This window comes from Balearica regulorum, chromosome 3, assembly GCF_011004875.1.
Source record: "Balearica regulorum gibbericeps isolate bBalReg1 chromosome 3, bBalReg1.pri, whole genome shotgun sequence".
Taxonomy (NCBI): domain Eukaryota; kingdom Metazoa; phylum Chordata; class Aves; order Gruiformes; family Gruidae; genus Balearica; species Balearica regulorum.
In genome coordinates, this window is record NC_046186.1 from 65327497 (window position 1) to 65355230 (window position 27734).

At 36.1% G+C, this 27734-nt stretch overlaps 1 protein-coding gene across 10 annotated transcripts in view; it reads right to left on the reverse strand.

Annotated features, from left to right (window-relative positions):
• REPS1 (RALBP1 associated Eps domain containing 1) overlaps window positions 1-27734 on the reverse strand; it is a 66858-nt gene that overhangs the window by 22836 nt on the left and 16288 nt on the right. For all 10 annotated transcript variants that reach the window (XM_075748247.1, XM_075748250.1, XM_075748245.1 and 7 more), the window contains 7 exons: window positions 26115-26238; window positions 21596-21792; window positions 12472-12625; window positions 5902-6029; window positions 5260-5422; window positions 4888-4951; window positions 3881-4035 (listed from right to left, as the gene is read on the reverse strand). In XM_075748247.1, the coding sequence (XP_075604362.1) occupies window positions 3881-4035; window positions 4888-4951; window positions 5260-5422; window positions 5902-6029; window positions 12472-12625; window positions 21596-21792; window positions 26115-26238 (985 nt within the window). The remainder of the gene's footprint in view (window positions 1-3880; window positions 4036-4887; window positions 4952-5259; window positions 5423-5901; window positions 6030-12471; window positions 12626-21595; window positions 21793-26114; window positions 26239-27734) is intronic.

A 27734-nucleotide genomic window follows, 5' to 3' on the forward strand; every position in this document is an offset into this window, starting at 1 on the left:
AGTGCTATTGACTAGAAAAGCCATGCACAGAAACTCATCAAAATTTCAAAGGTCTTGTAAACTTCCCATAAATAGTCAGACATCACGTTGAGATTCAGCATTCCCAAAATTGCGTCCAGCACCTAGCACCTTGTACTACTGTCTTTTAGGGGAAAATGACTTTACAAATTATTCCAAATAGAAGCTGCATCTAATACGTGCTTCAGGCAAAAAGCATCTGGCAATAAAAAACAGGCTACATCAAGCTGGTATTTACAGGTGTAATGATGTCACAAAATAGTCAAGATGACATGATGTGGTCATTGTACATCAAATAATACACTAAGTTCAAAATATGCCGGGGTAACCTTTTGGGAATTCAAATTGCATATCAATTGCTCTGAAGTGTAACATGCATAAAAATTTTCTGACGAGTTAAAAATCCACTCAAAATCCTCATTTCAACAGTGGTGCAATAGCTAACTGAACTAACTACTGGTATTAAACACAAGGTCAAAAGATAAAGCTGAAAACTGCTGTGGAAGGACTACACAGCTACCTTTAATTCAAGCAATTTTGCAAATATCTACATGAAACATGCATGAGACACCTATGAAAAACTTCAGAGGTTAAAATAACTAAGTTGTGTGAGACACAAAGCATGGCAGATTCTTTTTCTCACAAAGAAATGGCATCGTTGCAGCAGCCCAAATAAAAATTCACAGAAAAGCAAAACTTGCTTTGAGTTTTGTAAAGAGTTGGTAGCTTTCACTAACAGATAAAATTTAGTTTAAAGAAAATATTCATATTTATTTACAGAACAGGAAGTGAGACTAGTACTCTTTTCAGCTGCAAATCATAAATTCCACCACAACAGATGCAGTTGCTATCAACAGTATTCAATTCATAAAATAAGCGTATAAGCACTTAGAGAATTTTTTGTACAACTGCCTGACTTCATGCTGCTGTTTTTATTCACTGCAGTTTTATCCTACAGGCTGTTCTTATGCAGACAGATCTTGCTCATTCTGAAGAGCTGACATTACCTATCTATCAATACTACAATACAATGTTAAATCTTAAGTGGAGCTGCTGCAATCCAAGTAATTCTTTGAGGTATACAATCCAATTCAAAATACTAAAAACATTCAAAGATACTGTAGCATTACCACATTATTCTAAGAACTTAAACCACCTCATTTCTCATTCTAGTCAGCAGAAGGGTATTAGCACCTCTTTTAACATTTTTTTCTATTAAAATTCTGTAGAGGTGTAGTGCTGTAACAGAAAAATGACCAACTATATAAATGGTTTATTATACAACAGGTCTATGTGAGAGAAATAGATATCCCTGGTCATGAAACCAGACATAAGATAAGACCAATACGTTAATGGGTTTGGGACACCTGCAGCTGGTCACATAACAGATTCCCAAGGGCTGATGAGGGAGAAGCTGTCAGAGGAGACCACAAGAGTTCCTCCCTCCCTCTGTCTGAACAGAGGCATAGGGTGCAGGGAGCCCTCTCTTACTTTTCTTTCTGCTGGCCACTAGTTCAAAAGTCAAAATGAAAGAAACAGCAAGCTTCAAGCATGGAGCAGAAGCGTGGCAGATCAAGGGGAAAGATTCTAACAAAAGGGTATTGTTAACACTCTTGAAAAAAAGTTTACCATCTTGCACATTGGTTTAAAAAGACATTCAAGTGATTCACCTTCTTAAACAGTTTGAAAGTATGTTATTCACACTGAGGCTTGACTAACAATTTCTTTCTTTGAGAAAGTTGTATCCCATGAAAAAAGTGCACTCAAAGACACTCCAGTGCCACACTTTACAGTTTCTACTTCTGATAAGGCTGTTGGAAGCAAGCTTTATCAAAATATAGCTTTTATGGGAACTAAAAGGATTTTATTTAAGGCTGATTTACAGTCCTTAAATTGAGCCCACGTAATTTAACATTAGGCTGCACACAGAACTATGAGTTAACTTTTAATTTAGATTAAAATAGTAAATGTATACTGGAGATTTGGACTGTTGTAACTACAAGTAAAACTATAGCCATGTCAGTAACTTCTCCTAAAATCTTTTATTCAATACACAAGCTTTGGTGATAAATCACGTTAGGTGCTAGAAAAGATTAGTGATTTCCAATAGTGGTGGCCCAAATTAAAGAAAAAATATCTAGTTAATTGGATAAAGACCAACAAGTTTGCAAGAACTGGCACTTTTCATTGTAGATAATAGTAACAGCAGAACCAAGTATCAACCAGAACTTTTTTTTTTTTTTAAGCATAGCTTACACAGCATGGTAACCTTCTAACATTCACTACAGCAGGGTAACTTCCCTTCCAGAGGGAAAAACTTTTTTTTTTTTTTTTTACTGCTTTTAAAAGTAGTTTTTCCTCAAATTAAAAAAACACTTTAACTCATGAAAAGTTAAAAAAGTTAAAAGTCAAAGTTTTATATTAACAAAGTTGCCTGTAAAACAAGAACAACAAACATACACGTAACACTTTTTGGTTTGATGTCTAACTTATAAAGTCTCCAGACAACTTCAGTTAAATCATAAAAGTCTTGAAATCTACTACCAATAAAGGCAGTAGGTCAGGTACAGATATAGTAGTAGTAGGATTTTTATTTTTTTTTTTAAAAAACCCCAAACAACAAACCACCAAACAACAAAATCAACAATGGTTTACACAAATAAATGTTACTCCATTTCCTATCAAGATTTTTGCTTGGCCATCATCTTAACACAAAAATAGACAGAATGGTTGATTTAGACACTTGCTAGGTATTCACCCAACTAATTGTAGATATTTCTTACGAATGTCTTCCTCATAGCAAAATGCTTACACCTACTGAAAACACTTCAGTTGAAAGGTTTTTTGAGGAGCCAAGCTAGCCGCACAAAAATGGTTTAATTATTAGAGGTAGTAAGAGCCACAGTATCTAGTTTAAGAACTTGTCAATAATTGTCAGATGAAAGTCTGACATCCTACAAACACAGTATGAAGAGACCCCCTTTGAAGTATTTAGCAAAAAGAAATAAAATTCTAAGAAATTATAGCACCTGTGCACCCACAGGATAACCTGACTTTCCAAGCAAAGACTGCTTGTTAAGTAGTAATCTAAAACAGTTTTAAAATATTCAGTTTCTTTTATCTGTTTTAAAATAAAAAAGGAAGATGGCCACAAACATCCCGTTTTTAAACACCACTTTTATATGGAACAGTAGTTTGCTTCTCAGTTATGGAACTGAGGTTTTGGCACATATTAACAAGCAGAACTCACACTCAATAGTTTATCTAGGAGCGTCCAAAGGTGAAGGACTATGCACAGAAAGACTAGGTGCCAAAGCAATGGAGGATAGATCCTGCTCTCAAGTCAGGAGAAGAATTTAAAAAAAAATCTGTGCTACTGATCCTGTACTTTTAAACTACACAGTCCTACCTCTAGCAATGAATCTGGAAATATTTTCTAAGAATCTTCAAGACTTAGAAACTCGTGTTGTATTTTCAGAAATGAGGGTGAACAGAAAGCATATTCATTTGAAAGCACGTTTGAAGTATGCTGGATTGGGAATTTGGAATACAATAGCTGATTGTGAATAAAATCCATACTGTGACAATTTTGTTTTCCTTAACTTTTAAAGGACACAGGCAGTATTTCCAAATGTAATAGCCAGTATGTGTACTGTTCCTAAATACCATACCCCTGTACAGAAATACGTACACGCTCGGATTAGCTCTGAGCACTGATCAAGATTTCTAAAAACTGCACATTGCTTTACTTCATACTGACTAATGCGTTATGCTCATACAAACCTATAAATATCTGCTATTATACTGTAGCAACTATACCATCATTCAAACATAGAGAAATCTGTGCTGAAGCATGCCTTACCTGTCGAGTCTTCCAAATCAATGAGTTTGGGCATTAAACTTTCAGGTAACTTTTCTGGCAAATCATACCCATTCTTCCTAGCAACTACAAGATGAAATGCAGCACAGAACTCGTCCAATGTCAGTGCACCATCTTTATCAAAATCTGACAGTTCCCTAAAAAGGAAAATTTAGTATAAATAAAAATTTTAAGGTTATTTTATTTCCAAAAGACATACCTCTGTTGTGCTACTTGGAAGATCAAAGAATGCAGTTTATAGTTCATTATATCCTTCACTTCATATTGGCACTAGATGCTTTACTATTTGAAGAAGATGAGCCTTCATTAATAACATTTCTTAGAGCTTAAAGATCATTTAAATCCACTTTTATCTTGCCAGGTTTTTAACTCATTTAAGACAGTACTACACAGTACTATTCGCCTCAGATTTTTGCAAAGTATACTAAAGAAACAACAGTGCTGAGGCAATGTGATTTATTTTAAATGGGAAAATACGTGAATTAGAATTCATTACACTGAAAGAAACATCAAATCTGCCAAGGTAAGCCATTTAATGATAGCATGCAATGATGCAGTACAAATTCCAAAATACAATGAAATACATTTCAAGCTCTGCACCAAGTCAAAGCAAAATTTGTCATCAAGTCCCACTAAGTGCATTTAAGCACCTGCACATTTCATTTAAACTTAGACTTGAATAAATAAATATAGATAAGGAATTATTTAAATGTAAATGCATCTTTAACAATAAAAATTTCAAACAAATTACTACTTACTCTGAAGTATTTGAAATTTCTGCAGATGCCCAAAATGCCTTGTAAGTAGCGTCAATCTAGACCACTAAAGCCCACTAAAGTAATATTGGCATAAATGTGAGTAGGACTGAACATACTAGAGTACTAGTGAAATTTCACTTAACACCTTCTAGTAAGTAGAGTATTAGATGACTGCCAGATAGCTGTCATCTTTCTAAATAATTATCCGGACTAAAGACACATAACACTTACCAAATATGAGAAAGTTCAAGAATAGGTAGTTTTGACTTAGTGAAAAATTCTTTAGCTGCAGATCCTGAAAAATTACAACAATCATTCTTAATATTTAAAGCAAGTTAAATCATTAAAAGACTTAGAGTTATGTCAAAGGAGATGAGGTATTTCGCAAAGGTTTTGGGAAAAATGGCACTAATTACTAGGGTTAAATGAAAGAGAAAGGCAAATTAGTTTCAAGTCCCTTTTTGAATTACACTGGAGTTTATTAGAACATTATCAGTAAAATGCAGAACTTTCTTCAAAATGGTATGCAAACCTAAGTACACAACAAAGTCTTTGTAACACAACTGCTGCACCCACAATTATATTTTTTAAAGAGTAACTTACCTGGTATAAATCCATTTAGATCAGGCTGAATAGTTTTAAACTGATTAACATAATACTGCCTTTGTTCATCAGTTATTTTCCAGGGGTCATCATAACTACTTGATTGCCTACGAATTTCATTTGTTGTTGTAGCTGATGCTACAGTTCGTACTGTTGTCTGGTCCTGAAATGAAATATTTTTCCTCAGTATTATCTACCTAAAATGCTTCTATGAATTTTCAACTGCTTGCCTTCAAAAAAATAAAGCATAGTTAAATCTTGCAGTAGTTTAAAAACTGCAGGAAACTATCAGCAGATTGCATCTACAGGATAATGACAGGGTATTTTTGCACACTGATACATATGGATAGGAATGACTGCAGGTACATAAACAGAAAAAAAAAAGTATGGCACATATGCAAAAAAGCTAAACACAAAAGTTTTAAAGTTATAATTGTTGACATTTTTTAAATTAGCAACTTTCAGTTAATCATTCCAAATGTAGTCAACTCTATGAAACAAGTATCTGTTGCGTAAATAGCACTGAACAGACTACAGCACAGATACACAGTAAACATCTGCAATGAAAATTATTTAAAAAAAGAAAAAAGATTGCAACATCAATCTGAATGAAGCAAATCAAATACCAATAAAGTGTCACACCTGGACAGAAGCAGGATGCATGGCTAAAAGAGCACTGGTTGGTGGGGTATCTGCAAAACTGACCCAATTTTCTTGATGGGGTGGTGGTGAATGGCCAGACCATATGGGATCACTAGAAGTAGATGAGCCTGAAAGAAGAAGAAACATTTCCTTTTCAAAAAGACAACCTTGAAAACTGAGTAAGAACTATGAATATGGAAAGTAGTCAAAAATAAAGAAAACCCCAAGCCAACAACAAAATCATCCTGAGACACATGCTCTGTTGGAGATACACACTTGCAGAACAGTGAAGAAAATGAAAACCAAATTGCAACAAAGGTGACAACAACTCACTCCTGTAGATTTTTACATTAGGACAGCTTAAATCTGTACTGAAAAGACAGAAGTGAGGAACTAGCTTACTGCAACATGTGTAAAATGTAAACTGGATTTTACCCATTTAATGGGTTTTGAATGAGTTAATAGTCCACATTTTCACTTAACTGAAATCAGCAACAGTTGTATGGACAAACAGCTATTTAAAAGTGGCATATGATATTTGCATGCTACTTATTATTATTAAACTTTTTTCTTCTTTAGTTTTTATTTTACCATTCAAAGAACAAAGCCTTGGAAATTCCTCTTAAGAATCAGGCTTTTTGGCACAGATAAGTTAGTCTAGAAATAATTTAGAAAAAAATTTAACTCAGTTGCTTAAAAACAGGCCATGAATAATAAAAGGCATCCATATGGAGTGCTGACATCTGCTATGTATAAACTATCTGGAACACAACAATTGAGATTCACCCAGTGCCCTGTTATAATCTATTTCTGAAGTGCTGCCGATGTTCAGTGTCTTTTAATATTAAAATAATGACAAAGCAACTATTGAAAGATTTGACCACCCACTGCTCTATATACCCTCAAAATTCTCTTAAATTGCTGTTGCAAATTAAAAATTTAAGGAACTCTGATCGGAGGGAAAACAAACCATCAAGAACAAGTCTAGAAGAATCCCAGGACTCCATTCTACTCCTTGACTCCTAAAAGAAATGCTGACCTCCTTAAATTTAAACAGCAGTTATGAAACTGATTAATCTACTCTTCTTGCACAACTAAACACTTTCTCTTGAAATATGTTAAAGTAATACTTAGATAAGAATTTCTGCCTCATATGTAGAAGCAGATTTCCTTTTAAAAGGCAGGCCAACTTCTTGTGAGTTTCTGTAAGCCCTCCACACAACCCACAAACAAGAAATACAACATTAATGTCATAATTTTAGTCCCGCCACTAAGATCTAAATTGAAGCAATAAAACCCAACAATTTATTGTCAAGATGCTGACTAAAAAATATTGCTATGAGATGTCCATTTATAGATAGGTAATCTATTTATGAAGCTGACAAATATCAGCAATTTCAGGTTCCTGGAGACTGATGACACTAGTAATACACAATCTGCAGTAAACAGTCAAGGAAATCTGAGAATCAGTGAGGCATACCAACGGCTAACATCTAAAGTGACAGCAACATTGTTAGTATACAATATTTCTGTTTAATATTTGGCAGTATGCAATTACTTTTATTCCATAAATGATCCTTTTCCTAAGTAATGAAAGAAATGCTTAGAACTAGCTTATCTTTGCTTTTCTCCTACATACGTTTGAGCGCACCCTCAGCAAGTTTGCCAACAACACCAAGCTGTGTGGTGCGGTCGACATGCTGGAGGGAAGGGATGCCATCCAGAGCAACCCAGACAAGCTTGAGACATGGGCCATGTCAACGGCATGAAGTTCAACAAGACCAAGTGCAAGGTCCTTCATGTGGGTCAGGACAATCCCAAACACAACTACAGGCTGGGCGGTGAATGGATTGAAAGCAACCCTGAAGAAAAGGACTTGGGGGGTGTTGGTTGATGAGAAGCTCAATATGACCCACCAATGTGCGATCGCAGCCCAGAAAGCCAGTCACTTCCTGGGCTGCATCAAAAGAAGTGTGACCAGCAGGTCGAGGGAGGTGACTCTCCCCCTCTACTCTGCTGTCATGAGACCCCATCTGGAGTACTGTGTCTAGCTCTGGGGTCCCCAGCATAAGGAGGACATAGAGCTGTTGGAACGAGGCCAGAGGAGGGCCATGAAGATGATCAGAGGGCTGGAGCACCTCTCCTGTGAAGACAGGCTGAGAGAGTTGGGCTTGTTCAGCCTGGAGAAGAGAAGGCTCCAGGGAGACCTTATAGCAGCCTTCCATTACCTGAAGGGGGCCTACAAGAAAGCTGGAGAGGGACTGTTAACAAGGACATGGAATGATAGGACAAGGGGTGATGGCTTTAAGCTGAAGGAGGGTAGATTTAGATTAGTTATTAGGAAGAATTTCTTCACTGTGAGGGTGGTGAGGCATTGGAACATGTTGCCCAGAGAAGCTGCAGCTGCCCCTCCCTGGAAGTGGTCAAGGCCAGGTTGGATGGGGTTTTGGGCAACCTGGTCTAGTGAAGGGTGTCCCAGCCAATGGCAGGGGTTTGGAACTAGATGGTCTTTAAGGTTGCTTTCAACCCAAACCATTCTATGATTCTGTGATATTCAAGCTAGAGGAGAAGGATATAGAGCAGCCACAGGAATTGAAGTTATGTCTTCATACTAAACACAGCACATTAGACTTCACCAGCTAGTTCAAATCTGATAATTAGTCTTTGGCCTACTGTCCATTTTAAGTGCTGTTAATAGTGTTCTCACTGATGAAAATGCAGAGAGCATTGAAGGCTGTTTCTTCATTGGCTTACAAATCATAAAATAAAAACACACTGATTGTTCCAAGTCTTCTCTGCGAGTCAGTTTTTTTCCACCTTCCCTTTCTGCCTCAGTGTTTCCGGTCTGGTTTTGTAGTGCCTCACCACCCTCATTGTACAAAATTTCTTCCTTATATTCCTTCTACCTAATGTACCTTACCAACACATTGACAACTCGTGGAAAATGATCTCATTTCCTGCAGGAGAAAAGTTAGTCCCTCACTTTAAGCTACAAATATAAGAAATGGTCTATCTAGATAACATCTGAGTAGCTTGTACATTTCAGTAACTATACAAATGTGGGTTTACTTACAGAGAACCAAATCTTCAACTAACTTTGTAAACTAGCAAGAGCTCGCCTTACCACCTATTTGTGGTGAAACAAAACCAGAAGATGAGTACAATTTTGGTAGTAAGATAAAATGCTGTAGAGCTCTTCCCTCCCTTAACAATCACATCCAGGTAAGAATATTCCTTAACTTGTAACGAGGCCCAATTATCAACAGTCATTGAAGTAGTAACTAGGAGACAAAGGACTATTCAGTCCCCTGCAAGCACAGTAAATATCTTAGGACTCTAAAGATGCAAGTGAACTGTTAGTACAGTAGATATGTTCCACTTCTGTCCATGAAGTTTTCTGGCTCTTGATTTCATGAACTGTAGCAAAATCTCTCCCAGTGAGGAAAAGAAAGAAGTGTGGCTTAAGGCTGCAAGTTCTCATACATATTCAGATATCAAAACAGGACTTTGATGTAATGCCAAAGAAAGCTAACAGAGGTCCTATGACTGAAGAAAAGACCTCAGATTTTTTTATTAGTTTGAAATCATTATTTGGATACTACCAATATAAATGCTCTGCTTTGCTTCCAGTCCAAACAGCCTACAAGGTAATAAAAAATAATTTCTAACCCCTATTCTGACATGCCACTCAACTATCATTTGAAGTGGGGAAGGGGTTCTTTCTCCCAAGTTAGTTGCAGTCAGCATCCTTCTAGCAGCTGAAACTGTAGCGCAAAATGATCTGAAAAGGTTAAAGTATGAAGCATTTTTTTTTCCTCTCTTGTAACTATAGGAACAGGAGGCTGTCACCTCATATAGAATTCTGTTTCCTAGAAGGGGTTCAGGCATCCACTGTATTATTCTATCAAGACTGATCCAGATCAGAGATGCAAGCCAGCACTGAGACATAACAACAAGATTTTTGAACAATTTTATCTTAAACTGTTGAATCTGAAGATACCTGTAAGACTTGAGAGGCTCAGGTTTTAATAGAATTGACTGTGACATTTAAGGATGAGACTTGAACTAACTATAAACTTCATTGTACACAGGTGATCAATGTCTGTCACCAAACTTTTAATTCCTGATATTAAAGTAAAATACATGCACACTTTGGGTCTCTCTTTACAAAAAGGCTTGAAGAAAGATGGTAACAAGCCTTGGCTTCTGATTTCATGTGGGTAAGCACACCAACCTAGTGATGACAGTGCCTCAGAGTCCAGCTACTTATGAAGCATGACTAACACTATCCTAACATTTACTGGACAACACAGTCGCAAAAACTGTGTAAAATCCAAATTGTTTTGCTCAGCTGAGATGAGAACAGGTTTTCTTCCTTAAGAAATTGAGAACTACAGCTATGAGTTATGCTTAAGACTTCTGATACAAGACAAGGTCTAAGATTTTAAGAACAATTGAGTCATTATCTACAATCATTCTACAGCCCAATTTGATACAGAAAGCACTATTTAATTTTGTTCATGGTCAGAGTATGACGATGCAATGGAGTGTCTTTACTATGCATAAGTCAGAATCTTGCTGTTTAAATACATCTTTCTCTAAACAAAAAAGTTTTGATTTTTGTCCTTCTGGTTTAAGGCAACATGCTGTTTATTATTAAACTCATCAGAAACACTTTCAGACTTGAGGTTCCATGCTTTCAGCTGACAGCCACATTACCCTCAAACAATGTTTCACATAACATGAAATACAAGCAGGGAGACCTGGGTTCTTATTTTTCTTGGATCACAAGTGAAATGGCATAGTCCTGCCTTAAATCCTACTGAAATAGTATCATGTACTTGCAAATTACCTGATTTCTCAAGAACATATTGCATTCGAATCAAGATGAGCTTGCAGCACTGATTTTAAGAAACGTAACAGTCTCTCTGGTTATACCTAAATGTCATCAGAACATTGGTTTTCTACAAAATATTCTCCTTAAAAAGTAGGCTCGAGAGGGGAAAAAGAATGATGAACTGTCTACAACAGCTGAAATTCAACGGAACAATTAATCATCTACAGTGCAAAACAATCACCCACAGTGATTCACCACAGTGAATCTGGATGACGATTTTTGCTAAACTAATATATGAATTCACTCTATCCTTAGCACTGGCAGAACAGACAATCTTTCTATAACAGTATCTCCAAATTACTTTAAACACACTATGAATGTGTTCCAGTATGGAATATAAAATCAACGAATCTTGTGCTAGTTCGGAAATATTTTCAGACTACTAAATTTATCCATTAGCCATCACTTGAAAAGCATTGCCAAGCTGAAATATTAACATGCTATTACAACTTTATTTTTAAGAGGACAATATTGAACTCTTCAAGAGTAGGAATATTTTGCATACTTTCCTGGAGTCCTTGACTTCATAAGTTAGAAAAACTTCACAAGTTAGAAATCAGCTACCAGACAAACTTGTATTTCAGCTTGCAAGAAAAGCAAATCAACTAAACTATGCAAGAAAGCAAGCCAAGAAATTGACTGCCTGGACTAAACCTTTAGAAGTGATTATATATGCAATAAACAGACTAATAAGCTTTTTTTTTTTTTTTTAATAATTCTAAATTGACTGGCACTAGCAAACAATGTTCAGGACACTGGCATAAACCTCTGCATACAACCCATTTCACTTCTAAGTTTTATTTCCTTATCCAACCAATTCTAACAACAAAACCCCTGGTCCTCCATGGATACTTATAACTACAGAATGATGATAAATTGAAAGGTAACAGATCAATTTTGGAGTATCACAACTGAAATACACACACCACGGTTCAATCAAACTACAGCCTACAAAATGCAAGATATTATTTAGCAGTATCATCAAAACCAGAACCTAAATTAGAATTGCTCTGCTGTGTTCCCAAATTTATTAAGTCTATCAGATATCAGGAAACAGAACTTTATGAAATATGAGGTATTAAGGGGGAAAGTTTTTTAAATCTGAGCACAGTGATACAACAACAGGGAGGTTCTTCATGTTAAATGAAGAACAAAGTATGGAAAGCTTTACTGAAACAAGTGGTTCTACCTTGACAGATTGGAGATACAGTAGCTTCAGTTTTGTTTACAGAAACTTTAAAGAAAGAAAAAAAAAGTTAAGAAAATCAGTTGTTCTGACAATTCATCTAATCTACCAGAAACATAATTCAAACAAACAATATATTATCTGCTGCTTTCCCTTGAGCTCCCCACGTTTTGGGGTATACTGACAGTTCCTGTACAATTTCGATAGGATGTCAGTTTTGTATCAGAAAACTTTCCACTGTGAAACTTCCATGCTCTTTTTCCCTCCCTCCAAACACTAAGCATTTCCCATACAACACTAAGAAATGGATCCGCCACGTGCAAGACCACAGATTCCACAGTGCTGCCATTAACATGAACATTTGCATCTGCAAGAAAGTTTCCAGAATTGGAAAATACAAAGATAAACTGCCCTAAACTCATTTAATATACTTAAAGAATTCCACAACTTTGGGTTACAGCTGAAGCATAACAGAAGACATTTATACCTGGTTGTGCTTCACTAAATGGAGCCCAAAAAGGCCCAGGTCCAGCAAGAGGTCGTTCATTATTCCCTCCGCTGGGATGGCGGTTGTGCTTCCTCCATGTATGTGGAGAGGTTGGTGGGGATTGCTGTGGTGAAACAACTGGAGATGTGGACTCCTAATAAAACAAAGGAACCTTTTAAGTTTTTTACTAAATAACTAAATACATAAAAGCCTATCTAAAACCATTATTTCTAGGAACAGCCATGACTGAAGTTAAAGTCTCATTTTAGAGTAAAAATTTTAGTACTTATTAAAATGAGGGAACAGGACAAGTCAGGTACAGTATGACTGGCACTGGACACATTCACTTCAAACACCATCATCTAATGTATTTTTAACTTGGCATTCTTAAGACAACAGCAATGCCAATTTGAATGACTTAGCTACAAAGGAAACTAGATTATAAGACTCACTTTCACTTGTGATAAAAGTTACATTTGAACCCAGGTCTCAAAACAAAACATTACTTATTGTACAAGTTATTATCATACCTAATTTTCATCAAGTGATTCACAATCAGTCACTTTCATTTAAAAAACAAACCAGAAATAAACATTGGAAAAAAAAAAAATCACTAGATAGGCCATGGTTTTGTTGTTTTTTTTAATATGCAAAAACATAGATTTAATTTTTCAAAGAATGATGTCAAATAGGCTATATTTCTCTACTGTACAAATTACAAGGAAGTTTTGCCCTGATGTTAAGGCTCAAGCTTCTCTTTAATCCCATATTGTACTATATTCTCCCTGAACAGGTAGGAAAATGGAGAATCACACGTGCAGTTTCAACCTGTCTCATGAGACATTCAGGTTACCACATTATTCCATTTCAAATAAAATATAAAGGGAAAATCATTTATATTGTACAAAGTATCTATATAGTAGAAAGTATTTTCCTCCCTATATCTAGATCTTTTAAAACTCCTGTTTGCCAGATCTAAACCCTATTGATGACAACAAGTACAACAAGAAAGCAAAGCTTTTACTTTTCAGGAAACTTGAGTTCAAACAAACCTAAAAATCTCAAAATCTGTTTCAGCAGTACACCAAAAAAAGTTTGGTACTCTATGTTAACAGTTCACACACCATCAAGTACCAACAGCCAGACTGACTGTAGGCATCCACATGATTGCCAAAAGTGAACTGATTTACTTTGCCAAATATTCAAATGTTATAATGCTTTTTAATCAATATTACATCTGCAAAAGTCTAAAAGTCAAAGAGAAAGTGCCATAAACAAGCTTTTCTCCAAGAGGAACATACTAAAACTACACGCATCCTTACAAAAATGTTTGAGGGACATGACAACTGGTTACTTGCTAATGCATTGATGTAAATTTTCACTCCCCCCTCCCCCGCCCCAGATTTTCATAGTTCCCAGCACACAGGACCAGGCTGGTTGATTCTGCAACTGAGGTATCTTCTGAAAGTTCTGACCACTGAGTCGGGTTTACTTAAGTAAGTTCCTAGGCCACAAGATTATGAACTTCCCATTCAAAGCATTTAAATGATGCCCATATGTATTGGTTGGATGGGGCTTTGGGCAACCTGGTCTAGTGAAGGGTGTCCCTGCCCATGGTAGAGGGGGTTGGAATAGATGACCTCTGAGGTCCCTTCCAACCCAAACCACTCTGTGATTCTATGATGCATCACTAAAATCAACAAAAAGCTTCCTCTTCCATTGGCTTTTATATAAACCATCTTTTATCAAACAAGATTTGAAGGATGTTTGAATTTTTAGACAAAATATCATAAGTAAACCTAGGGAAAGCTATGCTTGGTCACAGACACTATTCATTTGCTCCAGTACTCTTACTCTGATAAGTCAGATGGTCCAGAAAGACACAGAAGAAAACCTGAGGCAGACAAACATATGATAGTCTACCTAAAGGAAACCACTCACTACTTCTAGTGAGTGAACATTAGCATGTGAACATTAAAACTGTTGACACAAAGTCCTTGTGAAGCAGCCTTGCCCTAATGAAGCTGACCACTGTCAGTATTCAGTAAGCCTCTGTCTAACATTAGGCCTTATGCTCGAGACATAGGAAGAAATTGTAAATATGATCCTCAACTGCAATTCTTCTAAATTTTTACATGTGGTTCACGTGATTCTGTAAAGCATGTAATAATGGTAATCAGATCATCAGAAGTACAAGCATAATAAATAATTAACTTGGTTCTCAATGTTCCAGTCAACATTATATCAGAATTCTGAACATTTACAGTTTTCCCACAATTTATTTGGAGCTTCAACTTACAGACTCCAAAATTATTAGACAGCAAAAACATGTCACCATCTCTGATGTCAAAAAGATTCTGGAAAAGGGAGAAGCCATATCTTCAGCTTTACCATCATTAAAAGACACACATTCCCAAAACAGTTTAAACCAAATTTAGATGGCATTACTGTGGCAGCATCTTTTCCATGTGCAATCCTTGTCACACTCATATACCACTCATGGCATTCGTTGATCCAGCTTACTAGAAGCTTAGGAGAGCTAAACGCCTTTTTTTTTTTGTTAAATGTATATTTTTATACACACACAGACATGTATATAAAAATAAAATGACTTAGCCAAAATACTAATGGCTCAATGCAAGTGTAAAGAAGGAAGATGCAAGGCAGAAAAGACTGGGGAGGAGGCAGGACTGTAGAAACATTTGACTCTGATTCAAAAGCAGTCATGGGAAAACAATGAGCAAGGATTTATTGAAACTGTAATTACATACAGGTTCATCAGCCCTTATATATAGGTTAACATCAACTACGTATCTGTCTTTACAGTAGGTAAGAAATTGTCATTTTCACATACTCATGCCGAGAAAATATGGTTTGTTGTACCAAGTTTCCACTTCAGTTTTGCATTGAGCTTCACATTTTAGTAAACAGAGGCAGTATGTTCATTAAAACCACCTCTGCTCCTCAACTGCAACATAACACTCTCACAAACTGAATGTGTTTTGAGAGTTTATGAGAGTGTATGTTACAGCTGAGGAAGTAGGGTTGTTTACTTTCATCTGATCTATTAATAAAAGAAACTAATTTTGAAAGCCTGAAATATCCAAGATCAGGTTTTTCTGAGAGTATTAGGGTACAGAACCTAACTTAATTGTTCTTCAAAATCCTAACATGTAACAACTACAACAGTTTACCTAATTTGGGTTACTGATAACTCAGCGATTTTGAATTTCACCAATTTTCACAGAAGTTACCCACCTAATCTCTTTGGGAACTTTGACAATTTTACTTCCATCTGCATACTGTAGTTGATGTACCATTTATTAGATCAGCTACTATTAAAATGTTATTTTGATTAATTTTTTTAGCACTTTCAGTGCAATTATATTTAAACATTTAACACACTAGCTTTTAATTTCTCTCCAAACAAACCTCAATAAAAATGACAGCAATTAAACCATTCTGGTTTTTACTATCTTAAGACATTTATTTTTCCTCTTTACATTATTCCAGAGAACGGATCTAAGTAAAAGCATGTTGACATAAATAGTTAATAACTATTCAACATTTTCACGTTAAACTCCTGAGAACTGTTATTCTTCTTCTTAAGAACTCATAAAAAATGTTATAACAGGCAAAAATTAAGTAATCCATCTTAATAAAAAAAAAACATTTAAAAAGTTGTAAAAAAGCATTATTTTTGTCAACTGGCATTATGAAACCAAGACACTATGAAGGACTCTGAACTTGGACATTTTTGGACTGACAAGCAGTTACTAAAACCAGCATGTTAATTAAAAAAGGTGATAAATATATGGCTCTAAAAAAAGAGCCTTAGTGAAGACAAGTCAAACAAACTGGTGTAAGGCAATACAAGACTGCGCGCTAAAGCAACTCTGGAGAGATCTCAACCTCAAAAGAGCATTGCAAGCATACATGAGTCAAATGAGATTATAAACCTTTTCCTGGATCTCACACCTCAGGCCAGAAGAAAGCCTCCTAAGGAGAATTCCAGAGACAATGAAGCCAGACATGGTATCCGAAGGGTAGCTCTAAGGGTGTTGTGATCCAGGTCCTGATACCACACAGCCTGCATAAGAGTCAGGGAACAGATCCATCATGAAGAAAGATTATGCTAGAGATGGTAATTGCATTGCAGAACCCATGTTTTTGTAATCAATTCATACTGCAGAACAAAATAGTCCAAGGTTCAATGTGAACTTCTCCACATGCAGCACTACACATTTTCAGAGAGGAAGGGTGTGTTTCAGCCAATTACAAATTGTTAGTCTGACCTCAACAGTTTGAAAGAGTTTAGACTAGGTTTTGAAGAAAATAATAATTAAAAACACAGAGACAAATGGAAAAGGGATCCATCGCAGCATGGGAAATTTTACTTAAGTTGACTGACAGTATTTTTGTGATTTTCTAGACAAAAGAACTGCACTACATTTAACCTGAACCTCAGCATACGTCAGTGGGGTGCCACACGAGATAATTCCAACAATGTGGAGATTAATACAAGAACCTAACATGCAAAAGAACTGGTTACAGAAGGAACAAAGCTGGATTGTATTAGAACAGAACTATGGGGTTGAAGGGAAGTTTCTAATAATGCTCCTGAATGGCTGATTTGGGGAATGACTTAATTTGATACTTTAGGTAACTGTTTATGCACACTAAATAGCATGCTGATGAATTCTGACAACAAATGTAAGGAGGCATCAGAGAGATTGATTCCTTTCAGGACACAGGTTAACATTTAATATCTAATATTTTACATACAGTTTCTTGCATAGTGGAAATTAATACCAAAGTGGATAATGAGAATCAGCTAAAAACAGAAGACGATGCACAAGTCAACTGTCAGACCACTACAATATGCCAAATATGACAGATTTGCTTTATTCACAGCTGCTAAGGTATATGAGGTGAGATATATCAAGCAGAAGTAGGGAAATATCCTACAAAATAGTATTAATAGTGGTGAGATCTCATTTGGAACAAGAAATACAAATCTACTAAAATATTTTCAGCAAGAACAAATTCAAATTGGTTCAAAGGCAGAGAAGGACTATGAGGATTACTGGTAACTATGAGACAAAACTGAGACTATGGATTGTTTTGTCAAGCAAAGCAAAGCTAAGGGGGAATGCAAAGGTTTTCTAGTAAATACGGGTGGTGTTCTGCAGCAAATACTAAGGACAAAGCTGTCAGAAGAACAGGTATTACCTGATCTAAGTAAAGTTTAGCGGGAATTCCCACCATATTCCCACAAATATTCCACTACATTCCTACTAAAACTCTGGAATAGCTTTCCCCAACATGGCCAGTGTGGATAAAAGGTTGTGATTTCAGGAGAGAGCCCTGATTATTTTTTTAAAACTCATTATCTGATACAATTTCTCAAGATAATAGAGGGTTAGACTCAATGACACAAGAGGTCTTTTCCAGTTCTATGCTCCTAAAAAAACTTATTTAATACCAGATATATTTTATCTGGAATTATCTTCTCATGTAGTTAAAGTTGAAATCAAATTTTGACTGGTACAGGTACCAAATTTGAGCTTTCCCTCCTAAGGCTGCACTGATATGGCAATAGATCAACATAATCTAGAATGCCAGTATTATGCTTAATGCACATACAGATAGAAGAGTACTTCTTATTTTCACTCATATAGGAAGATTCAGCCTATGAGCATTTGCCAGATACATGTTTTTCAGCTGTTAGAGCCTCAACATTTATTGAAACTAGCTCCCCCCCTTTCCTGGAAAAGGTGGTAAGCCAGGTGAAAGTATTCTAAAGCATGCCTGATCAACATCTGGATCACACTTAAAGACAGTGGAAAAAGTATTTGCTTTTTGGCTTTAACAACACACAAAACATCCAAGGGCAGTATTTAACAGACTGATATTGAGAACATTTAGTCACTTGTAACCTACTTTCAGAAGACAGAAAATACTTTCTAATCTCAACATTGCTGCTGCTTCTAAGAAACTGCTTTCAGTGTATTTGTCTTACTCTCTTAAAAAAAAAAAGCCAAAAAAGCTTTCATCTACAATGACAGCTCCTAATTCTACCAGGAGAATTTCTTTTAAAAAAGCACAAGAACTCAACAGAATCTAGATTCTCTAGACTGGCCTAAATTAACATTTTTAGTAGCATAGCTGCTACTACCAAATCATAGACAAATGTATATACACCATGGTTAACATACATATGTCAACAAAAGTGCTCATATAGATATCACATTGTCAGCAGAAGTTTTCAAATCTACTAAGCCTCTATTATTTAGAAAGAAGAAATTATGCCAGCAGAAAAAATATTTTCCCCCCAATTTCATCTCCACTAGGATGTGTTGTCAACGTGCCATCTAGCGAGTGAAGGCATCCTTCATTATTTGGCTTGACTCCTAGGATCAGTTCCGCAGCTTCCATGACTTCAGGCATCTTCTATTAACACTAACAATATTAAAAAAGATATAAACTTCTGGCCAGTGCTATATTTACTTAATAATTAGCCATTATAAACTAAAAATGCCACCACAAAAATGGCTAGAGATAGAAAAAGGATGTTATGGAACTTAGCTCATATCTACTTTAAAATATGACCTCATTTATAGCTACTCTTTGGAAACACAACCTGATTCTATTTCCTGACACCCTGCCTCCAACTGAAGCTTATTGAGGGGAACTGCCAAAATAATGCATTGATAAAGAAATAGGTTTAGCTAGGACATTTCAGTAGACAATACTGTAAGTATTAACTCTAAGTTAAATTCTTCTACATAAATTATTTGTTATTATATAAATGTATGCACGACAAATCTCACCAATATGGAAAGCTGCACATGAATAAACCAAGTTTTTAAAGTTGAAGATGAATATATCTCATGATTTCATACAAATAATATTTCAACCACAGTATTTTATTAAATCAATGTATTTTGAAGTGCCAGGTATATTATCAAAGCCAGTAAACAGTTTAAGAAAAAAAAAAAAAATCAAACCCCAAACTCACTAATGGAGTATCTAATACCTACATGACAAGCCTTACGAGTGAAATATCCAAGTAACTTTGATGCTTAAATTTCTCCAAAAAGAACAGTGATCCCTAGGAAAATGACATGCTATAATTTACTTCTCAGACTTCAGCTCTTCTCATCCTCATCACTGAAAGCGATGATATATAATGAGGATTCAGAGTCTAAACCTCTTTCCAGATTTCATAAATCCGAGCGGTATCTCCAGGTGAAGACAACTGGATCAGCCATTTCTACAAAACAATGGCTAAAAGCTGTATCCATCTTTTGGAAAATATCCCAAATCGAGTATTTATTTGGTTAAGCAAGAAACCTCGGCTCAAGCCCCTTTCTCAGCCTAAGGGAATTCAAATTCTCAGCTTATTTCTAACATGATGTCCAAATCAGTAACTATTAGACTGGGACAAGAAGGCTGTTTGAATGGATTCATTGTACAGTCAGAAATGTAGAATTAGCCATGAAAAATTCAGTTTTACAATAGGGTGCAAAATCAGACAATACTTCCCTGATGTTCTAGACCATGAATACAGCTTAAAACTGCTGGACTCAATGCCTCAATGCTGTGCTGTCTGTTACATTTGCTCCAACAACTCTCTTTTCTGGGTCAGATGTCTCAAAGGACTTATACGCAGACTTTATTCTGATGATCCCATACAAATTCGTGTGAAAGAGATACCAAGCTGTTCTGATAGAACAGCCAAGATGGAAAAATGAGATTTGGATGCTTATAGACCTTTGTGAATATGTGGCTTCTTTATCCAGAACTTGAAGACCTCAAAAAACAGATTTTGTTTGTTTTTTCAAGTTACACCAGCACAGATTCATGTATCAAATTACAGCTGTTCACTAAATAAACTCAACATCATGTTGGAAGCATACAAAACACTATTTCAACCAAACTAAAACCCCATCATCAGATCAAGGAGATCTGCAATTGTTGACTTCTTCACGAAGCACTTGGGAGCTCTCTCAAACACACCTATCCAAAACTGAACAATGACAAGCTATCTTCAGATCTACTGCCAGCCCTCCTTTCATTACACGTCCCCATCTCCAGTTTGGGAGAAAAGTGGCAGCCAAACACTGATTATGGATGGCCTCTGCTAATTTGCTTTTCCTTTATATTGGATCAGTCTGGGCTACTCCCAGAGAGATTAATAAATGTTTACAAGCGATGCCTTGATTCCCAGAGTGATTAAGGGATGTTTGCAAGTGCCTCAATTCTTTACAAAACAAGCCCAGAAAAGAGCATACCACAGGGAAGAAAAGACGTCATTCAACAGTTATGCACAGACATACATACATCCAGCAAAATTTAATATTTGCACTCAGTGTTCTTGCTTGTAGAAAAGACAATCAGAAGAGATCTCCCCATGGGAAGAGTGTAAAGACTTATAAAAAAAGAAGGAATTATGAGGAGATAGGGAGTTGCAAGCCTTTGCAGTTTTCATTTATTCAGATATCCTGTAGCTGAAGATGAAAGAACCAGTGAGCAAAAGGAAATCGGTTTTCTCATTATTAGAACAAAAAAAACTATGTAAAAACTTCTGTCTTATTTCTGGTTCTCATTGTCTCCACTTAACAATTAAATAATTCAACAAGAAAATGTAAGGCAAAGAAAAGTAACTGTGAGATTTAAAAAAATTTCTAAATAAAGTATTTCAGATTTAAAGGTATTGGAGCATGTTGAAGGACTAGAAATCCAGTCTTCCATAGCATTCAGTATTGCTGTTCCAATGACCAGGAAGCCAATGTGAACTATCTAATAAATAGGTATTAACATTATAATGATTTCAACTTGATATTTGCTATCGTATCTTACACATTGATTTTCTTGTATGTCTCAATTCTTTGTCCTTTACCACCAATATTTAAAACACAGATTATAAAACTTCATAAAAAATACATCTCCTACATGCTAGTATTTCAGAAGAATACGTGGTCTTCACTTATAATATACACTGCTATGATTTTTTTTTTTTTTAAAGAAACTATATTGAAAGTAACAAAGCTTAGTAAATTGACACCTATGCAGCAAAGTAGTGGTTAAGAGTCTCATTTAATCTCTTAAGTTAAATTACCTGTTGATCAGTTGATGTACGTTGCTGAACTGCATCATGGCTCACAGAGCCTTTTTTGACTTGTATCCTGCCAGGTGGAGGAGGAATCACACCTGAATACGAAGCTGGGTTATCAGCATCTGAAGAATACAAGGCTGTGTGTCTTGATTCTTGTTCATTCTTTGACACAACAAATCTGGGAAGAGGGAGGTCCTTTACTGTTTAAAAAAAAAAAAAGTAGAGCAGGCCATTTACTGTACAGAAGTATGATGCTTAAAATTAAAAATGCAGTTCTATTTTGTAGTTAAAATTTCAATTACTTAAACACTGAGACTGCTGCTATAGTCAAGCCAATATTTGCCAGTTGAAAAAAAGCCAATACCCTTTCTGCATTATACTTCTTGATTCTGCTACCCAAGTTCTGGTTTTGGTATACAAAGAGGACTTCACATAACTCCGTAACAGTTGTGCACTACAACTCTGCATTAAATGCAATAGCAATCAGGTAATCTGGAATTAGCTAATTTTTTTCTTAGTTTTGCCAACATTTAATTATTTAAGTGTGATTTTCAAAATTTATCTACTATTTCTAGCACATATCTAAAATTAGAGAGTCTTCATACATAATGGCTTACAAGCAAAACATGTTAAAATACTGCAGTATATTCAACATCTTTTAGTAACCTCATGCCATGTTTACATTTGCGAGAAATAATGTAATTAGTCTTATTGAAAAAAATGCAACTATTGCTAAACACATCTGTGTACATCTTTCTACAACAGAAGCTAAATTATCTCTTTTACCAGGATACAACTGGGAGCATTCCAGTATCACCTCGCTTTGTTACAAACACCTGTAAAGCAAAGTTTCAACAAAACACTAGGAGGTCCTTAGCTTTATGTACCACAGTTCAGAGTAGTCTGATGTAAAAATGAGGCTATGCAAGTCTTCAATTTTTCACTGCAAGATTGCTACCATTTTTCTGAATCCCAACCACAACTTTCTTACTGGTCCACTGTGAATACAAATAAATTGTGAATTTGCTGTACGGCTTGCTTGGAAATTATTTTTCCAGCACAAAACAGCATGGCTCAAATTTAATTTCTCTTGTTGACTGCTTACATTGATTACTTTTGGTACTGAGTCAGTGATACTACCAACCATATGAAATTGCATGCAGTTTATTACATAAAAATTAAACATTAAACTCATCTGTGTTTGAAAATTGTCATTTGAATCCATAGCATTCAACAACTACAGACACTTTTACGTATCCATAGATACCTTTATGTATCCAGCATTAAAGAACAACACTCCAGCAAGAACTTAAATCATTGATTTAAGTCCCTGTCACTAAGCATGATCCAAAGCACCGAACAGCTTTCATCACAGGGAAGGAGCATGCAACACAGTCTCTTTGCTAAATTTGTGGTTACCCATCACGTGGAAACACTGTTAAAACAATTCCTGATGCCCTCCTCATTTCTGGATGCCCATTTTCACATTAGCATTGTACCCCATGTTGCACAAGGAAAGTTATTCACGTAGCGAAACAGTGAACTACAGCCAGCCAAGTAGTGAAAAAGTCATTGCATACAAGTGAGAATTTGTATGCTTGCTAAACAGGATAATGCAAACACTAGAGCATCCAACTGACACAGGGAAAGTCTATGCAATCAGTTGTTCCAACATGAGGCTTTGGCATGAGATATCTAGCACTATTTCACAAAATAACATAGAGGGCTCAGAAGAAACACAAAATGCTCTATTCTTGTCTTTAAAAACAAGACTAGATAAATATAGGTTCGTTTTGCTGTACTAAGTTTCTACATGGCCAACTGAAATCTGCCATTTTTACCTCTCTCCTCTCTGCCTTTCCCCATAACAGCAGAAAAACCTCATTTTAACACTGCAACACTTGCTACCATTCAGAAATCCCCCCATTATAAATGCAATAGCTGTTATGAATAGAGTTAAATCTTGATATTGAATAAATTAGAAAGTTCTCTGTACTTTTTATGACCACGGCACTGTTAACATTTTCTTCCACCAAAACCTGTATTCCATACTTAGAAAATAAACATTACTTTGAAATAGACACTGGTCATTAATGTCTCAATTTTTAGCTTCCTGAGAGGAAAACCTTCTGGGACAACAAAGGAACAACAGATTTAGAGGCTTGTAGTATACTAACTAAAGCCAGTATTTTTACTACACTGCACATCTGAGTAATCAAAAAACCACTTCGTTAAATAAAAATCAACTGGATGACACTTGTGTTGGATGGACTTAGTACTCAAAATTTTACTGTAGTCTCCACTCAGCAACTCACATAAAGCAAGCTTCCTGTTTACTGAAGACACACAAAAACCCAAAGAACAAAAGAAACAAGAGCAGCAGTGGAGAGAAAATACCAAGATTAAAGAGTGAATAACATTGAGACAATCACTGAATGAAATGTGCATAGAATGCAGAGCTAAAAAGTAGATGTCTTAAAACAGAAGCTTTAACTAATTTTAAATGTTTTACTTTGAAGAGGGGAAGACTATACAGTTTAGTTTGGGATGGCTCTAACAGTTCCACTTCAAGCCCTCTTGAAGATGGACTGTGGACGGAACCCAGCTGGCCAGCATGCTGAACCCCAGTTTTCAAAGGAAGGTAACCCAAGCTCAGACCCATTTTATGGGTCTTCAGCCTGCTGTATTTTAGCTGTTTAGTAGCTGCTACACCACCACTTCAATTATCCTAGGAGCAGGAACCTCATAGACTAGACTGGAACCACTGCAACCAAGGCAACAGACAACCAAAGCTAAAACCAGTTAGGGTAAAAATAAATGTTCTGCCAGTTGTACTTGTATTTAGTAGGTTTGGAATCAGTTACAGAAAATTATTCCTAGAAGTCTAGAAACCATTACAAGCATTTCTAGTATTGTCATGAATCAAGGAAATGTATTCCATTACATTCCAGTGGCTGCTAATTCTACAGCAATATATTTTATATTTTTGAATTAATTCCGTATCTTCATTTTAATTCCTTCCTTCAAATTTCTTCTGATAATTTTTTTTTAAATAGAAAAGCTCCTTCTAGTTAAGGTATCTTGCATTAAAATAAAACCAAGCATATAAAAACCCTGGAGAAAGCTACATATGCAGATTTTAGTCTTTGCCTTCTTCAACAGGCATTTGATGAGAAATCTCACAATTGTTACATCAATTCCCAGTTCTATCAGATATTAAGAGTTGAAAGTCCCTCTTCCAACTTTCTAATTCTAAGGCATTCTGCCACAATTTGTGGAAGCTTTAGATTTGGGAACACTCATCAGGAAAACTAGGGAAATCGTTTATAAACATAGGGCATCTTATTAGCAGAAAGGAACTTGAATACTAGCAAAACATTGACTGAAACCATGCACTTTTCCAAAAAGCTACAAAACAACATGAAAGCAGTATATACTGTTTGTACCAGACTAGCATAAACATAACTGTAAAAGGATACACAACAATTCCTTTCTTTTTTATAGCTTTGTCAAATACTTCAGTCCTATCAGATTGTTTTTAGCATAGTCTCTAACTATTCTGTTTAATCTTTATCCTTTAGACACAAAAAACTCCTAAGCTTTGTTCTAATTACTAGCATGTATAAATTAGATCATAGTATGTATTCTACAGACATAAAATCTACTAGGGAAGTCACCTTAATGCAAAGCTGTGCTCCAAAGACATTTTTAAGCTGCGAGTTGTGTACTACGCTGCAAAAAGCTACAGTGGCTTGAAACTCTGTACTTCATTTTAAGTTTCTTTTCATCTTACAGAGCAACAATGACATGGATCCACTTATGTCACTCAGAAGGCTACCGTAGAACATCATATCAAAGCTCTTCCTGCTGTTCTGAACCATCTTCCTAGAGTGAGCCTTCCTCCTGTTCCTGTTTCACTACCCATACCACAGCTGACCTTTAGTAAGCAGGATAACAGGTGTTTTGGCTGATAACAGACTTCAAAGACCTTTTACAGATCAAGTTTTTCATTAGAAAAATCTTAAACCACTAATCTTCCTATTTACACTAAGGGGAAAAACTGTCAAGCCAAAAGCGTGAAGGAATCTCACTTCAGAAAAGATGACCTTTCGTTTGTTGCAATCAAGACTTCAAACTCAGCAACTACAAAAGCCTGCAAATGTTGCATTCTTTTCCTTCCACTTCACAACTCCTATTAGTACTTTATTCAGATGATATAACATGCAAGTTCTCACATTAATAATCTATAGAACGAACTTGTACCTACACAATAGTCAGTAGCAGTCGTTCATTTACCTCATGATGAACACAATACTTATTCAATAAAAGGTATTTCATCTCATATTTATTGCATAACAAGAATACATTCCCTCATAATCTCTCCACAATTTTTTTTAAAGTTAACAACATGCAGAAAAATGCATATCACACTAGTGTACAAGGTTACTCTACAAGAATCCGTGAGCCAACTACAATAATTCTGCTTAGCAACTCAATTCCCCCATCCAGTCCTGTGATTTACCTGTATTTAAGCTTTCCACTCTTAGAGGGAGACCAGATTGGGCCACAGCAACAAGTTTCAAAGCAATGTAAAACTGACTTCTTCCAAAATAGCCAAGTCTTGTTGCACCACAGAGCTCCATAATCTGAAATAAAACACACAGTTACTTGCACCAAAACTTCAAACACAAACTGCTCTACAGAGGCAATTTCATACATTTAAGAGCAGCATGCCTCATATTCAATGTTCACAACAACTTACTATTGATATGAGTTGATGTGAGATAGAGCGAGAGTAACTGCGTTCACCTTCCATTAAAACAAAAACAAACGCCCCCCCAAACCACCATGAAAGCACATAATAAACATCCTATGTCACTCCTAGTTATTCCATTAGCAGCTATATTGTCTGTGTTCAGTAACTGCAACAGAAAAGGAATAGCATTCAACATTTTTAGTATTGTCAGATGTCATCCAGAAACACAAAATAAAGACTTTCAAACAATTCTCACTGTGTTACTGCTCAAGTTCGAGAAATGGTATGCCTCCTGAAGAATTCCAATGACGAGGTTAGGATTTATAAAAAGTGAAAAAGCTAGACAATTGCAAATGATACCTTCCAGCCTTTTCTCATATAGGCTTGCCACAGCTCAACTTTTAACTTATAAACCAAAACTTTAAAGCATTCATTTGGAACAAAAGTATCCACACATATGTATGGATTTCAGCATTGAAGGAGAATGCAGAACTTCAGGTTCTCCAAACAATGCGCCACAGATGTTGTTTCATTTAAGAAATACAACAAAGAAGTGGTATTATCTTTTACTATTCCCTTTTCTTTCCCTGGCGTTCTATATAACAGAAAGGTGGTTTTGTCTTTTGTTATGAATTTTGAAAAATTTTGGTCCCTCCAGACAGCAGCCATGTATTCAAACACACTGAGCGCACACCCCTCCACATGGAAGACCTGCAAACTTGCAGAGGGTGCATTCCTGTTTGTGCCACTGGTAAGGTCACTAAGATACGAAGCATAACATGTTCCAAATCAGACTCTCTGAGCTGAATGATCCAGACTATCTCATCTAGACAGTAATGTTCCAAATGAGATACGACGATGCTCCTGGAAACCATGGTGAAAGCCTTGCTGAAGTCAAGGTAGATGACATCACTGCTTTTCTCTCCTCAACTACAGCTCTAGTCTTTCCATCACAGCAGACAATCTGGTTGACAAGTATCGTTGGTAAATCCATGCTTGCTAATCCTAATTACTATTTTCACCTTTGTATGCCTAGAAATGGCTTCCAAGCAGACTTCCTCCACAGTTTCTCAGGGACCAAAGTGCACCTGACCAGCCTGCAGTTCCCCAGATCAACCTTCCTGAAGACAGCTGCAACATGTCTTTCTCCAGTCCTTGAGGCCCACCCCGATCTCCACAACTATTCAAAGAGAAAGCTGGCTTGCAATGACATTAGCTACCTCTCTCACCACCCTCAGAAGCATTCCATCTAATCCCATGAACTTGATACTTCAAGAGATCCATCTATCTTCTTGCAGTACTACTAGTTTCTCTCCTGCTTCAATCCCATCTCCAAGCACAAAGGCTCAAGAGACCTTGCCTGTGAAGATCAATGCAGAGAAAGCA